The sequence below is a fragment of the Aythya fuligula genome, chromosome 3 (genome assembly GCF_009819795.1).
Source record: "Aythya fuligula isolate bAytFul2 chromosome 3, bAytFul2.pri, whole genome shotgun sequence".
In the NCBI taxonomy this organism is placed as follows: Eukaryota; Metazoa; Chordata; class Aves; order Anseriformes; family Anatidae; genus Aythya; species Aythya fuligula.
The window spans coordinates 66,081,902-66,098,672 of record NC_045561.1 but is presented as its reverse complement, the minus strand read 5'-3'; the positions used below and the strand labels follow the sequence as shown (position 1 = coordinate 66,098,672).

Here is a 16,771-nt window from a genome sequence, read left to right as displayed (position 1 = left end):
GCTTCAGTTGCATCTTTGATTATGTGCCCGCAGCACTGTGAAATTGATAGTCTAGGTCATGTTGAACAGGCAAAATTAAAAGATTGTAGGATTTGGCCAAAGCCAACAAATGTGGTGGCATCTGTTACTCCTCCCAATCCTATCTGAAAAAGATGTTTCAGAGTAAGGTACCAGGAATTGCAGGGTAATTGACCACAACAAAGTAACGCCCGCACAACCTGACATTTTAGTTTCATCTTACTTTTATTATTTATCACTTAAACTAAACCAATATTTTGGAAATTATACTTAATTCTGTCTCTTTACATAAGTGGTTTGTTTGTTTTAATGGATTGGAAATAAGATATTGACTTTTTAGCAGTCTTACTGCACTGATACTTCAAAGAAAAGTGTGTTACTCTCTACTATGACAGCTTTGCTACTGGGTTTCTAATTATTAGAAGACAAGAAAATAACCCTCTCCATAAGACAGGGTAGCACAGTTAATGGTTGTCTGTACCATGTACAGGTGCTCTCCTCTAGAAACAAATTGCATAATTTATTGGAAATAAAATTCTAACAATTAGTTATTTTTCTTGTGTTACCTAAGCTTGGTGGGGTATATTTTTGATGTCCCTTGCTGTCCATGCAGACTGGCCTGTCAGAATAAAAAAAAACTCTATGATAAATTGCTGCAATACCCACGAGAGCAGGATCAGAAATTTTAATTCCCTTTTCAAGACATCCTGCCTAGTCCTGGATTTTTGTGTTACAAGCTAAGCTTTCTAGAGGGCAGAGCAATTTAGCTTTGACAACTCTTTCAACCTGCTAACAGCATTTTAAAAAAAATTCCTTAGAATTATGACTATGCAAATTTATAGGTGTGGATAGGGTGGGTTTGTTTTTCTTTTCATGTTTAAGACAGAGAAATTAATGTACACAGAAGGAAGGGAGTTAAGTAACTTCTCTGACACCTCAGATGTTCCAGCTTATCCTCATAATAATACCTTCAAGTATAGGCAAGTTCTCACTTGATGTGACCTACTGAGGGAACTGAGCCAGTTGACTGCTGTTGCATGTTGTATGCAGAAGCAGACTGGTGTATATAAATGGATATTCTCTTCAAATAGGAATCACACAACATCTTGAACAGCAAGTATTCTAACATCAGGGCACTTTCTCTTTGTATTTTGTGACCGGTACAGGAGTTTTGGCCTTGCAATCACATAGTACAAACCTAAAACTTTTCTTCTCCATTTATAGTCTTGCTAACAGCAAATATTTTAACATTATAGCTATACATGAAGAATAATAAATCTGTGCTTAGGACAGTTACCCCAATTCCATTAGAACAGTTAAACTACAGTTATTCTAAACAAACTATCCAACACAGTTATTTGGAAAGGATAACTTTATGTGTATTATCATCATTTGTTTAAACAGTCATAAAGCAGATCATACAAAATTCTTTTCACATACTTCTAGCATCATCATAGCACAAATTAAAGGTCAAACAAATTTAACATCTATTCATGTCATAGTCCTTAAATATAATTTTAACCAAGTCATTAATGTGCATTACTATTTAAAGGTAAATGCCCATTTACACAGGAAAACAGAAGAGGACTGTATTCTGAAAGTGGAATGCAGGCAGTGCTAAAATCTACAAAGCATTCTGAAGGTAGGGCAAGGATGCAGGTAGTCATCTTCACTTTTTCTCTGGATGTTCACGTTTTGCCCATTCCTCAAAGCCTCCAGGATAGTGTTGAACTCTGAAAGTTTGCAGAAGAGAGAATGTTAATGAAGACTCTTCCTCAGAAAGGTATGTAAAAGGACACGAAAAAGAAAAAATAGAGAAAAAAGCATATAGAAATTCTCTGAAATCAAATACACTAGTACATTGTGCAACCAGCCAGAGAGAGTACAAGGAACGTCAAACACTGTCTGCATCCAAGTGGTGTATTCTGTAATCCATTTCTTCCAAATGACACAATGCTGGAGATCAAATACCAAGCAAGTAGTAACAGACAGAAACAGTTTGCTGCCTTTTTTTCCAAGGAAAAAAAAAAAAAGAAACAACTCAGTGTAGTGAGAGATTTGCATGACATTATGCCCAATACTTCAGATGTTACGAAGGTCTTTAATTCCTTGCACACTTACATGCTACATAGGCCTGACATATGACTGTGAAAAACTGGCCTCGAAAAAACAAAAACCCACCATGAAAAACAATACTGACTCCTTCAATATGAAAAATGGGTGATAAAGTATATTTTGCACTTATTTAAAACAATATGTTTATAAAACAAGGGCACAGTCCCCTACTTTTGACTAGAATTGGCAGGGATATTCCGATTCTTGATTTGCAGTTTAGTAAAAACCTATTTCTGAAATTCTACCCACAGTCTTCAATTCAGCAAAGCACCTTCTGTCATGGGCATAACAATTCTACCAACCCAATGCTGCTCTTGCTTTCGTGCTATCAATCTTGTTGTCTTTTTAGCTAGTCCCTTCAATATTTTATACCTAGCAAACAATGCACTGCTTTACTGAAAGCAAAGGCTTATTTTATCATTGGTGAACTGTACAGGTGAAACTGCAATTCTACACACAGTGTGGTTTCATAAACTATTTAGTATAATTTAAGATTGTACTTCTACAAAAATGAGCCTCTTCTACCTTTCCAATCATCATCCTGCACGTCAGAACTAGCGTTTATGAAGCTGTACAAGCAACATCTCGGCAAGGGAGACATAAGAGGTTGAAGAACCCTTCAGCATCAGCGTGGTCTTGCAACATATGGCATCACCTGCAGCATATAAGCAGAGTTGCTGTGTGGTCGCTTTACAGGACATCTCACTTTCCCATAACACCAGACGGCATCTTTCAAGGTTCAGTGGAGACATAAGGAGGTACTGTTTATAAGTTATCTAACTCTAATATTAATCTCTTTGTTCATATTCCACATTAAAGTTTTTATCCATACCCGTAAGAAGCTCAGAGAGAGTTCTAGTTTACTTACTGGGGGAACTTGTATTAATTCCACCCTTACACATGGAAGCCACACACTTACCTGCTGAAACCCAAGGACGTGGCAAAATTCAGTGCTTGTTTACTTCTTGATCCTGCGAAGCACGAGAAAACCACATGGTCTGACTTGGCAGGCATCTTCTGATTGTACAGCTCCCTGAAATCGGTTGGGTTCATTTGCAGAGCTTCCACTAATTCGTTCACTGTGAAATAAATAAATAAATAAATAAATAAATAAATACTCACATGTAAGTTTACATTTAAAGGTTTCAAATTCCTCTGGGAAGAAAGAAAAGGAAGTTTAGTCTCCCAAGGTACTGGATGCCGTTTAGCACAGCTCCTCCTTGCAAGACACCACCCCTTGTCCACAGACGGGACCACCACCACCCGGACATGAGCAAACATTGCTGGGTAGCATCACGAACAGCTTACGCGGTATGTTGATGGAGGCCGGGATCTTCCCGTCTCTGTCAACCTCCCACCTCTCCCGCACATCTATGTGGACGACGCTGGATTTTTTCAGCTCTTTCAGCTCCTCGTAGGACACGCCGCGCTCCGCCTCGGCGCAGAGGCGGCGGGAGCTGCCACCGACCGCCCTGGGCTCTGCAAGAGAGGCGCAGCCCGTGAGCCCCGCGCTCCCTTCCTCCCCTAGGGAAGGCCACTGCCGGGAACAAAGCTCCCCCGGGGTCTCCCCGGTATCCCCCCGCCTCACCGGGCACCGCCGGCCGCCCCCAGCGGCTGCCGCTGGCCGCCCGCAGGGCCCGCAGGGCCCAGGGCCCGGTGCCCGCACCAGCCGCCCGCCGCCATCCGCCCGCCCCCCGCACGCAAAATGGCGGCGGCGCTGCCCTGCCCCGCCTCGGGGCGCCCTGCCCGGGGGAACCCCGCCGTGCCCGGCCCAGCCCTGTCAGAGCCAGCTCTGGGACCTCGTCCCCAGCTCCAAGGGCTGCTGGTGGGTTGCAGCCGTGGTTCCGGAGAGGAGAAATGGGGCCTTTCGATGTGCTTTACATTCCCTCGACGTGCTTTCAGCCTCTACGTACAGCGTGCTTGGTACGTACTGGTGATGCCAATCTAAAAGCCACCATGCTGAACCTCTCCTGCCATAACCACATTTTGAGGACTCCATAGTTGAATCTTCACTAATGTGAGGTTTTTTTCTCAAAAGGAGAACAAAAATACTTCTCGGTGCCGGAAAGTGTGACAAATTGGAGCTGGCACGTATAGCTGGTTCACTAGCTGCCCTTCTGCCAGCCTCTCCATATGGCCTCCGTGACAGACATTTGCGAACTGTCTCTTTGAAGCAGTATATCTATATATGAGTCGAAGTTTTATGTGTTTTCCGTTTGTAACAAGATACGGGTAGATTGAATACCTCCTCTTCTGAGTTATCTTTTACTACATATCTTACCTGCTAGAAGGTAATGATTCAAAGATCGAAGCCGAAATTCCTTTAAGTGGTATATTCTTTATTGCAGCACTGGATGCACGTGGGATCTCTCCACCTATCGTGCATACCCAAAGCGGAAAGCAGTCTTGAATTTATGCAATCAATCTATCAATATTCTACAAGCACCTATACATATTCATTACCTATCCCCGCCTTCCCTCGCTTCTCATGCTAATTAGCCTTTTGGCACCTTGCGCCTGCGTAGAGCCTCCCAAGAATTGTGGGCAAGAGTCTTTGGGAGGAAGACCCCGAGTCTTCCTCACAGTGTACGTTTCACCTTTGGTCAGGAATCTGCTGAGTTGGCATGTTTCTTAATTGCAAGAGCTGGTTGTTGCTAATTCTTCCATTTGTTGTATCTTTATAATGAATTCCAATGTCCAGTTTTGAGATTTATAGTCCTTACATTTGTTTCTCTGTTCGTCTGCCGCTTCCTTATCATGAGTTCCAGTGTCTTGTTTCGAGATATACAGTCCTTGTCTGGGGATTGTCCTTGCCTCCCCAATGTCTCCTTAATCAGTAACAACCAACACTTCTGTCCATTTGCTGCATGTACTGCTGTGAAGAACTTAAACATGAGCTGTGGTGTGTCACAATGCTTTTCACATGAAATGTATATTCATATGGGGTCCTATTTTTATAAATGAATTTATGGCTTTAATTTGACCCTGCTTCACATGCACATACACAGTGAACACACTAGCTTGTTTGCAAAAATAGGAACAATTCACAAGGCGTCTTTTGCAAAGTTTGGTTAATTCAGCAGGCAATGACTAAATAAACAGGAGAGAGAATGATGAGCAGCGATATTCCAGTGAACAATCTTTGCTACGGTATCACATAGATCACTGTTGCTAATAACTCTTGCCCATCTTTTCTCCTGAAACAGCACATTCTATTCTTCTTTCAACTATGGGCTATTGCCATTTAGCCTCTTTTCAGCCTCTTCTCAGCAGCTTTCTTCATTCCACCTTTTGTGTCTATCTTAATTTCTGCAGACTCCCACACTCATACCTGGTGGCTTCATTTGCCAGCTGACTGTTCAGTCACATTTACCCTTGCATGTTCTGTATCATCATCTCATATGACTTGAAGTCACCATCGAAGGCAAGGTTCACAGACCTAGGCTTTCATCAAGTGTCACTTCCTTTCTGATTTTTCTGTTACTGTACTTCTGACTATCATATTTTTACTTTTTTTTTTTTTTTTTTTCCCAACCAAACTGTCAGCCTTCCCATACACTGGTACTTCTCTTTCCCACAGCATCCTTCATGATCCCAGTTTTCCCAACACGTTGGAAGTCTGTACATACATACTTCTGTCCTCACTCTGCACAGGATTCAGTCCACTTCTTTGGGGAAACTTCCTCATCTTTTCCACGTCCTTTGCTTGCCTTCCCTCTCTGTCAGTGTCCTGATATTCTTCTATCTGCTCCAGATATTCTCTCTTGCACTCAGTAAATATATTCCCCTTTACATCACACACTGTTGCTCTATGTTCAGCTTCCCTTCCTTCTTTCTTTAACCTTTTACTTTTTTATTGCTCTTGCAGTGCAAGAAATCTTTAACCTGTCCCATGAAGACGAGGAAGAACCTGCTTCTTGGTCCAGTTTGTTTCCCTGTTATTGCTCCATATTCTTCTTCCTTTTCACATTCAATGAACATGGTGTTCACGATTAAGGCCTGGTGCTCATCTGTTACATGTCCTGCAGTCTGCCTCCTGATCCTTGTGCTCAGTTGTCACTGCTGTCATCAAAGTGCCTAAAGAATTCCTCCTACCTAAATCAAACCCTGCTTGGTCTGTCAACCTCTTTCAACAATACTGTTCTTGATAACTTGTCTTTGCTCAGGCCTATGGCTTCCATGTGGTTCCCTAAGCATTCCTAAAACCCGTTTGTCGGTAGATCCACTACAGGCTCTCCACCCTTGTTTTCTGTGGAGTCCCACAGTAATGCTCCCCTTCCCCCCTTTTTTTCTTCTCCATGCCATGCTCTAGGTGGCCCTGTGAGAAACTAAGTTGTGCTTCTGCAGTAAAGAACTAATTCTCTGACAGCTGTGTAGTCATAACAAGGAGAAATGCTAAGTAGTTAAGTGGACAGTAGCAGAAGGCCTCACTGATCGAAAATAAGGTAGGAGCTTGAGAAAAACAGGATGAGCAGTGCGGGAACAGTAAAACAAAGATCACAAGTTCTCAAAACATGAGAAAAAAAAAAAAAAAAAGGAAACATGAGAAATTAAAGTGTTGAAGAAAAAAATTATACATATGTGGTATAGAGGAGCGCTGAGTAGCTTGTGAACCTGTAGTACTCAGCCATTGAGGAAATGGGAGGTGATCAGGTGTCGGGTAATAGGGAATAAAAGGTTATGATTTGTTTTACTAAAATGTGCTCCTAGTTGGCACGATGCCTGCCATTGCAATTGCGAATAAAATAGCTTCACGGAAGATCCCGTCTGGAGAAAATTATTAGAGATTTTTCTCACAGCCCTGCTTGGGCTGGGGAGGTTGGACTAGATGTGCTCGGGAGGTCCCTTCCAGCCCCAACCACTCTGTGATAAGGGCATTCTGATAAAATCAAACTTCAGACTCGCCTCCTGTCCAAACAAAGGTGCCCCCCGTGATGCCCGGACACGTTTTGGGGTTCAGCCTTGAGACCTTCGGCCTTGCACACCCACGGCTCAGCCTGGGACGTGCTCTCACTCCCCTCTCCCCTGGGGCACACCGCCCGGGCACGACCCTCGGTGCCCGCGTAACGCCCCCATCCCCGGCCACCACAGCAGCCCCTTCTACCCCACACCCCCCAAGCTGCCTGCCCGGGGCCCGCTCCCTCCCCTGCCTTCCCCCCCGCCGCCCCGGCCCGGCCCCCTGGTCCCGGGCGAGGCCGGGGGCGGGCCGTGCCGGGCGGAGCGGCGCGGCGGGGAGCGGCGCGGCGGGGCCCTGGCTGCGGCCCAGCTTCCTCCGCCGCTTGCTGCCGCCGCTCCCTGCCTGCGCGCCCCGCCGCCGCTCCGTGAGTGCGGGCCGAGCGCGGGGGGGAGGCCGGGGCCGGGGTTGGGGCCGGGGCCGGGGCCGGGGTTGGGGTTGGGGGTGGCTCCGCTGCGGAGCTCGGGGCTCGGAGCCCGGCAGCGCCCGGCCGGGCCGAGCCCCGCGACATGGCGGCGGCGGCAGCAGCAGGCCGGGGCCGGACCGGGGGCACGGGGGGAGCCCGGGGCCCGCTGCCAGCCCCGGGGGCCGAGCGGGCGGCGCCGTGCCCGCAGGGGGAGGCTCCGCCGAGCGCCCCGCTGAGGGCTCGGACGGGCCCGGCGGGGCCCGGCAGCGCGGCAGGTGCCAGCCCGGGGCCGCCTGCGCCCTCCGAGCCTGCGGCGGCCGGAGAGCGGGGACGGGTCCCTGGTACCCGGGTTTGGCTTCCCAGGGAGGGAAGGAGAGCGTGGGGCTGAAATCTGGTGGTACGGACCCGCAGCGCTGTGCTCGAGCTCGTGCTTCGGTTCGCGATGCGTGGGTTTGTGTAGGGCTCCAGTTCCTGCTGTCTGAGTGCTGCTAGGGTTTCAGCCGGCTCTTGCTGTGGATCCACTGCTCCTCGCGCAGTTAAACAAGATATATGCGGGGCTGCCTGTTAGACACGGAAGCAGGAGAATAAAGACGTCAGGAAAGCAGAAGCAGGTGGCGGTAACTTCAGGCATCTTGCTGCATGATGGCTGTGGCTACAGGTGTCTCCGAATTCCATCAAACAACCCTTTTATAGGGGAAAACTCATGTTTTAAAGGCTTCCTTCCCATCTCATTTTCACATGTTTTAGATAGAGGTACAGTAGCGGCTCGCACATGTGCCAGGTTAACAGCAATTTTACAAGGCGTATCCTACTCTGCAGCTTACTACGGTTGTAAATATTTTGTCAGATTTCTTCATGAAATATTGAAGAAGTGGTGTTCTGTAGTTTTGTTTCCGCCAAGCTGACAGAAATACAGCTGGCGTCTCCCAGGTTCTGCTGTGAACATCAGTCGTAGATCAAGGACAAGTTGTTCTACTTTAGACATGTCATCAAAACAAACTGGGGCAATTTGTGCCTGGGAAGATGATAGAATGAAATTCTTTGCTCTCGGTGGCAAGACTTTGACTTTCAAAAAGCCCAGGCTAGTTTTTCGTAGTCCTTTGGTTTTATCGATTTTACCACCATTAATTAGTTAACTCCTGCAGCTTCCAAAGTAGATGGAAGGCTTTGCAGAGTCCTCATCTACCTGGGATCTGCTCTGATTCAGACCTTTAGGTGTGGGACTACATGGGTCTCTGGCACTGAGACTCTCAGCTGAAGTATTATCTTGGGTGGGCTTCAGTCTGCTATCTCAAGCAGTGTGCTACAACCACAGTTCCTTTTCATTACTTGCTATTGACTTTAAAAAAAAAAAAATTGGAATTCAAAGACATTTCTTTCCAGTTCATCCTTTGCTGATACTGCCTTTTGTTTTCCCTTTTGACATCTCAAACTGCTCTTTTCCAAGTTTTTGTCCTCTGGCTCTCCTGCCAGGGTGCTGTGAGTTCAGTCCATTTTCCCGCTGTTTTGGTTGTTACTCCCTCAAATTTTCGGTGGTGACAGCACTCCGCATCACTGTTCATGCCATGTGACTGCTTAGTCCGTCAGCTCCATCAGCCAATTGCCTTTTCACACACAAAATCTTCATTTGCAGGTCAACACCATTACTTACAAGCTATGGCTCTTTTTATGGTATCTTATTTCACTTTTTCAGGGATGTCTGTGAATGTGTGGGAAAATCCATGTTAGACCATGAACGCATCAGCCCATATGTTTTTCCCTCTTGGCCTGTTCATGTTTTTGACAATATGTTTAAAGTAGGATAGAGAACATAAGCAAAAATTGGATTTGCTTTGTGAGTTGGATATTGAGAGGAATCCTTGAATTTTTCCATAAGACACTAACAAAACCTTTGCTATAAAGTGCCAGCCAAAATATGTCATCAAAGAACTACTCCTTTATCCACTCAATCCTTGTGTTTACTTTAGTCATAAAGCCAGCTACAGGCTCTTTCTGTTCCTGGGCACATCTGGTTTCTGTTCATCATTAGAAGTAGTTTTTGTGTGGCGAGTGGGTTGCAGTAGCAAAAACAAAGAGGATTGTGTAGGATGCAGACATGAACACTAACAGACCGTGCGTAGCATGGGCAGATGAATAAAAAATGATTAATGAAAGTACATAATGCTGTGGGATGTTTAATCTCACTTGGAAAGTTGTATCCAGTAGTCAGACATCTCTGTCTCACTTCTCGTGCAAAAAGTACGTGAGTGTCTCACCCTTCTGGGGCTGCAGTACAATGTCAGGGCTGGCGTTTGAGCTCTAGTGATGGTGCAGGATGTGCGATGTGCCTTTGGGCTAGGAAATCTCGGAGATGACACTTTCAGAATTTCAGATGACATTTTCCAGGGGAAGAAGTGTGGCTGCCACTACCAGTCAGGAGTTCTGGTCCTTTTACTGCTCCAGCAGGCAGCGAGGGCTTGTTTGCCGCAAAGGTTTTGGTGGCCGTCAGAGCGCGGAGCGCCCCGGCCCGCTGATTGATGACACTGCCCAGTTGCTGACCGTGATGGATGCGGTTCTTGCTGGGATCGGATGACATTTGATCTAGTAGCGAGCAAGCCAAAATGCCACAGGTAATGCTCTGAACAGACATCCAAAATATATCAACTTGCAACTCGCATCAAAACATGTGGCAGCTCTGCAGTGGTCACAGAGGATCTGGCATTTCTGACCTGTGCGAGTCTCGTCTTTCTCTACTTTCACAGTTAGAAGGAAGCTCGTAAAGCCGCATCACAAATATGCTACAGAGCATCTTGACCTTTTGACTTAATCTGCACATCTTTTCTGTTCAACAGCCCTGTGTTTCGGTGGTAGTCTGCTCTTGGCAGCTGTACAGTTCTGTTAGGATACATGAAAGCCCTGTGCTAATTTTTGGAATGCTACATTCAGTGTTCTCTATTGCTTTTCCTGTCCAATGCAATTTTATTTTTTCTTCGTTAGCGACATAAAATTGTGTAATTTTAATTGGGAAATCTGACTACAAATGGTAAGGCAGCTGGAACTTAGCATACCCCAGCTGAAAAGAGGTAAAGGTAAATATATTTGCCCCAGCTCCTTTCAATTCAGATGCCCACTGATGAAATAATTAACACTACTGGTTTCACAGTTAATGACCAGTCCTACTGGGAGAGTCTTTCCCATATCCAAAGTAGTACCTGGAGGCCATCTGGAGACCCATGTAGCTATATTTCATAGGGTAAGCATGCTTAGATAAGCTAATGGTTATGATGCCATTTTTATCTTACCATTTGCATTCTGGTACTGCAAATATAATCCTCCCAGTTTGTCATGAATCAGGAAAAATGTTGTGATAAGTATTATACAGATAAGAGCAAAAATATGGCTCTTGCCTGAAAGAGCTGGCACCTTATTATAATATTACAAGCAGCAAAGCTGTGGCATGGGGAAGCACACTGAGGCTGCACGTTTTGCAGTTTAGCAGGTGAGCTGTGGGGTTGTAGGAGGAGGGACTTAGCCTCTGAGTCAGGTGTGCAAGGTGGGAATGGGTTTTGAGGGGTTCAGGCAGTGAAGGCTGTTTGCTTCTCCACCTCTGCTGCAGGAGGATCCTGTGGAGAGGAAAGACCTGCTTATTTTTTTCCCCAAAAGAAAAGCAATTTCAGGTTCACTCCGGCCTTGTATCTTCTGTTGGTCTTAGCTCTACTGAGTTTCAGTAAGACATAAAACTTAAGAAATAACATTTATTTTAGGAACTGTATCCAACTCTTCGTAGTTCCTAAATGTGTACTTTACTAAGAGGGTGCATTTTTGTGTTAAATACAGTCTATTTCACACATACCTTACAGTAAAAATAGACCAGGTATGCCTTAGGTTTAAGTCAACAAATTTAGCACTGGCATCTTAGGTTGATTTTTGGCACTTTGACAAATCTGAAGCTTTTAAAATTAGGTAGGCAGATTGTTCTGCTACTTTTGAAGTGTTTTGATCTTTCTAGAAAGCTGGAAATTAGCAGTTACAGTGAGGAGCTTCTGATCTTAATCAGCTTTTTGTAGGCAGGCTGCCATTAGGAGTCTTTTAAAAAGTAAGTGAACCAAGAATAGCAAGTGATGATGATTACAGTTCAAACTCTTGTATGCTGAGCTCAGAGAGTATGAACAAGTTTGGCAAATACTAGTTCTTAGTTTTGTATGAAATGATCGTTGAAATGGGAGAGATTCAGCTCTTTCTATTTATATTCTTTATTTTTTCCATGAAACTGAGTAATTTTTGTTTAAGATTTTTACTGCGTGCTGAGTAGAGATCAGGGTGAAGGTAACATGCTGGCTGAACTCAGCTTTTTCTACCACAACAATCTTAATTTATTTAAAAAGTACTTTTTTAATAAATTTATCTATAAAAGTACTGTACTTGTTATTCCGTCACAAAAAGAAATTAAAGAAATTCCAAGCAAGGCTTCTTCCTGCCCGTGTGTTCGGAGGAAGTCTTTCTCCTTTAGTACACTCCTCAGTTGATCACTGTAGCCACAAATTAGTCTTTGAATGTATTCAGAAAAAAAAAAAAAAAAAAACCTGGGGTTGAAAGAGACAAATCATGGGGATATTACCAAGGTATTTAATCCTAAGCGTATCAAGTTTATTTCATGTGAATTGTCTGTTCCCCCTCTGCCTGCTTGTCCTGAATGGGTTGCTCCTATGGTCAAAAGAAACCTAGAGAGTTTCTCTCTTAATTTTTATTAGCTATATTCTATGCTTTTTTTTTTTTTTTTTTTGGCTCTATTTTTGTCCAGGGCTTTCATTTCAATAACCTATTAATATTTTATTTCACATAAACTGAAGCAGGTCTGAGATGTAATTTCTGAAGCACCTTACATTTCCTCCTTGTTTTTCTCAGCTAAATGTAATAATCACATGGCTGGCGTAAGCGTTTTGAGTCTGAATTCATGGCCGTGATCTTAATCATCAAATTAAAATTCTTACTTGTAATGTTTTCTGTCCTTGAATGTGCTGGAAGAGGTCAAATAGTTCCATGTCTCTACTACACTACTTGTGTCTTGGATGCTTGCTGAGCAGCTGCCGTGTTCTTACTGCTTCATCCCACTTCCGTGCTTTTCAAAGTCAGGCACAAACCCTGGCTGGCGAGGTCCTTGGTATTCTGTGGCTTTTCTGAGAGCTCTCAGGTCAGTAAACATTGTCTGATGGATGCCTCCATGTGTGTGTTTATGAAAATTGATTAATCTAATGGTCCATGTTATCTTCTGCTGTGCCTGCTCTTACTCAAAGACGACTGCAGAATCTCTGGGTTGGTCAGTGGATTCCCAAGCCTGCAGTGTCAGTGCTTGGGTTTCCTGCCAGCGTTTGTTTCTAATGCCACGTTGATTAAATTCAGTTAGAAATGCCACGTTTCAGATCGTTCTTGGTACTAATTGACACTCAGCCTTCTCCACGTGTCCCCAAGGCTTGTGGAGAGCGGGTTCCAGCAGCGGGCAGCTCCTGCCCTGCTCCAATAGTGCCCGCTGGCCGCGGGTTTTCAGAGGTGGAAAAGCCTTGCTTGCATTTCAGCTGGCTGGGGGCAAAAGCGTTCTTTTGTAAAGTTATCTGAGATCTTGAAATGACTTTCATTTGGGTGAAAGCTGTGGCTTGGACAGCTTACATAATCTGTCCAAATAGATAAAGGATTTTCGTGCTGAAATGAACTGGTAGATCATTTACGTCAGTGCTGAATAACCTAAACACAGCTATGTTCCTTTAGGGAGGGCATTTTGCTGCCTTTGCTATTAACTCTTTACATAATATAACACAAAATCCTCAGTTTTCTAACAGCAGCTGTATCAGCCTTGCTGTCTCGTGGATGTCCTGGTGAGTCTTGTGCTTGGTTAAGTGGCAGCGCAACAAGTGGTGGTGTGAGGTTTCACGGGAAGCTTATGTGTACATATATCATTAGATCCCAAGGTAGAAATAAATATACTTTTGAAGTCGTTTGGATCTGAAGCACATTGTACTGTTTTGGGGCTGCTGTGTTGCGTGGCTGTTGATGTACATCAAGGATTTGAAATGTTCTTGAGTATAAGTAGTCAAGAGATGAAATATTCAGATCTTCTTTACTGCTTGAGCGTGAAGTACAAACCTGCAAAGTCCTGAATTTAGCAGCGTTATTTGCTTGAACGTCTAAGCATATGAAGCTTCATACCCTTAAGTACAGAAAACTTGGAAATCTATAATTTAAGAACCTGACTGTGTAGTGTACATTGATTGTGATGTAAATGTAGCATTTCACAAAAAAACAAAGTGTGTTCTCAAAGGCTGAGGGACATGAAGCCACCAGTGCGAGGAAGCAGAGAGCGAAGGTTTCTTTCTTACTCTATGGGATCTTGGAATCTGGGCTCTTCCACCGATGAGTTTTACAAATACGAAAGGGGGAGGAACACCAAAATCAATATCGAAAAGCTTAGGTAGACAAACTTTATAAGCTTTGACAAACTTACTTACTTGATCTATAGTAAGGGTATTCCTTTTGCAGTTCCCAAGTGTAGAATATTTCAGAGGTTTCTTACGCAGCAATGTGGTAGCACAGTTAAAAATGGTATCGGTGGGGCAGGTGACGTTATTAACTTGTATGTGGTATGAGTATATGACTGTCATATATTCGTATGCTTTTGGAAAACAGAACATAATTTTCTTTTTTTTTCTTTTTTTTTTTCTTTTTTTTTTTTTTTTTCCTGAAGCACGTTGTTGAAACACATCCTGTAAACTAAGCCAGGGAAGCTGTGATGCACAGCTGTACTGATTCAGAGAATTCAGATTTGAATTTTGATTAAATGACAGTATGCTGAAATCTCTGAAGTTTTTTTTATTCATTTTTAAGTGTACTGGAAAATATTTATTTATAATTTAGTTTCTCTTAGGACTCCTTTATTAATTTCCTATGAGAACATTCATTTGTATGGGTTCTCTGATGTGTAATAGAGGTGTCAGCTCACACTGCGGTTTGTTCTTACTTGTAGTTGTGGACGGTTTCCCAAGAATCGAAAGTCTTCTGTATTTTCTTAAACTGTCTGAATTTACTCAAAAGGTTTTAGGGAATGTGCACGTGTGAATGGTCACAGAATCCTTTAAAATAAAAGCTTCTCTAATGTATCTTGGTAATGAAGTTTTTCTTATCATGAAAGTTACCAGTAACCTACCAGAACCGAAGGCTGGAACTTTGTAGTAGTTTAAAATGACAGAAATAAAGTCAATTGCAGTCTCCCAGATACTTACCACTGCTGCCTGGAAGAGTGTAGATACAGTTTATAACGTCATGTAATAAAACTGATCTTACAGCAATTCTTAGGAGTTCATTACTGATACATTTGTATTTTTTATTACAAGACAAGTGACATTAGTCAAAGTCTGAAACTGTGTTCATGAGACTTGAATATGTGACTCGGTCTTACACTTTTAGAGTTTAAACTCAATAAATCTGGCAAAGGGATTAGAAAGTAAAGTAAACTCTGTTTCTCCTTCCTAGTAAATAACAGATGCGGGTGAAAGATCCATCAAGAGCCAACCCTGAGAAAACAAAGAGAAGCAAAAGGCCTAACAGGCCACAGGATGAAGATTCTTCAGATGATATTGCAGGTAAATACATTTAAGGGTTTTTTTTTGCCCTAAGGTTGAAGGCTAATAAAATCTATGTTGACTGATGAAAACCACATCTCAGTTGTACCAGGTAATACTTTTCCTGTTTGACTTTATAACAAAATGACCTCAATCAAGTCTTTCTGGCATGATAGGTTGTTAAACTACTTGACTGCCTTGAAGGGCATGGCAGCTTGTTGGTCTTCAGTGGCAAGCTCTTCAGAGCACAGGGATGGTCCTTTCCAATGTGCAGAAGTTGAGGTGTGCATGGCACAGAGCTGCTTGGCTGAGCAGGGAGCTTCTGACTAAGCTGAGGCAAAAACGAAAGACAGGGCAGAAGCATGTTTGGACTGCCCTCCGAGGGCCTCCGATTATGTAGGGATGGGATTGGGTAAGCCAGCCTCGGAATTGAATCTGGTAGGGATGTGAAGGGAAAGAACAGCATGTTTGGGTACTGTGACAGCAAAATGAAGACTGAGGCAAGTATGAGCATGTAGCTTGAGGGGACGGGGCCTAGGGATAAGGGACTCAGGAAAAGACTGAACATTTTTTTTCCTCCCCTCTGTCTTTGTATGTAACATCTGCGCACAGTCCTCCCTGGTGCCTGAGCTTAGTGGCAGACTCTGGATTTAAGCATTATCCAGAATAGAAGATGATTGAGAGCTGTTAAGCAAACCGATCCGTGGGATCGGGTGGAATGTATCTGAAGGTGCTTAGAGAGCTGGGTGATGGTGTCATCATGAGGCTGCGCTCTTGTCATCTTCGTGATGACAAACTGGGGAGAGTGGCTGATATTCTGGAGGGTAGATCTGCCATTGAGAATGGCCTGGACCTGCTGGCAGGAGGAATGGGCTGGCAGAAACTTCACGGAGATCAACAAAAGCAAGTGGAGAGCCCAGTATCTGGGCCAAAATAACTACATGCAATTACAGGGTGAGAACCTGGAATGGCTTGAAAGCAGGTTTGCAGAAAAGGCCCTGGAGGACCTAGTGCACAAGCTGAGTATAAGTAGGCAGTGTAGCTTGTGCCCATTGTATACAGGTATTTGGAAATCTATATTTTTTTCTGATAGGAGTCAACTGCCTGTGTTGTTATGTGCAAAAACAGATTTATGCAGCATTTCACTGTTGACAAAACCAAAACAGGGTCATTAATTTTGTACAATAGTAGCCCTATTAATAGTCCTAATACAAAGAAGCTTATTTGTTTTAAAGAGGTGGTGGTTATTGACTTGAAAGGGTTTTTAGTTGTAGGAAGACTGAAATAGATCCTTTATTAAGTTCAGTATATGGGGAGCAACTGGCTGATGTTCCCTAGTTTTGTTCTTTCCTAATGCTGACTTGTTGAAGATTCTTCCTCTTTAACGTACATGTGCTCCCTTTCATAACTATTATGTTTAATTGTGTTATGTTCTGTAGGCTTAACCTGCCAGCATGTGAGCCAAGCAGTGGATGTGCATCATGTGAAGAGGGCGGTAGCTCAGAGCATTTGGTCAGTATGTTCAGAATGTCTGAAGGAGAGGCGGATGAGCGATGGCGAGCCCGTGGCCCCTTCAGACATATGGCTGTGCCTCAAATGTGGCTCTCAGGTAAGTGTGTGTTCTAAATTTAGTGGTGGATAGGCCCTGATTTTCTAAAGGATATGACTGGTACAGATCCTGCCTGTGTG

General features: G+C 43.8%; 2 protein-coding genes across 4 annotated transcripts in view; one reads left to right on the top strand and one right to left on the bottom strand.

Annotated features, from left to right (window-relative positions):
* Nucleotides 1–1,375: 1,375 nt before the first annotated feature.
* TSTD3 (thiosulfate sulfurtransferase like domain containing 3) lies at nt 1,376–3,816 on the bottom strand. Its single transcript, XM_032185724.1, is given in 5 exon segments — nt 1,376–1,751; nt 3,053–3,212; nt 3,442–3,612; nt 3,722–3,785; nt 3,787–3,816. Coding segments are annotated over 5 exon segments (489 nt in total). The 3' UTR covers nt 1,376–1,687.
* Nucleotides 3,817–7,396: 3,580 nt separating this feature from the next.
* USP45 (ubiquitin specific peptidase 45) overlaps nt 7,397–16,771 on the top strand; it is a 54,710-nt gene continuing 45,335 nt past the window's right edge. The window contains exons 1-3 of one of the 3 annotated variants that reach the window (XM_032184210.1): nt 7,397–7,454; nt 14,994–15,103; nt 16,522–16,691. In XM_032184210.1, the coding sequence (XP_032040101.1) occupies nt 15,004–15,103; nt 16,522–16,691 (270 nt within the window). In that variant the 5' untranslated portion in view covers nt 7,397–7,454; nt 14,994–15,003. Of the gene's footprint in view, nt 7,455–13,919; nt 13,936–14,993; nt 15,104–16,521; nt 16,692–16,771 lie in introns of those variants that run through there. The other 2 variants (XM_032184207.1, XM_032184208.1) reach the window with 2 other exon arrangements.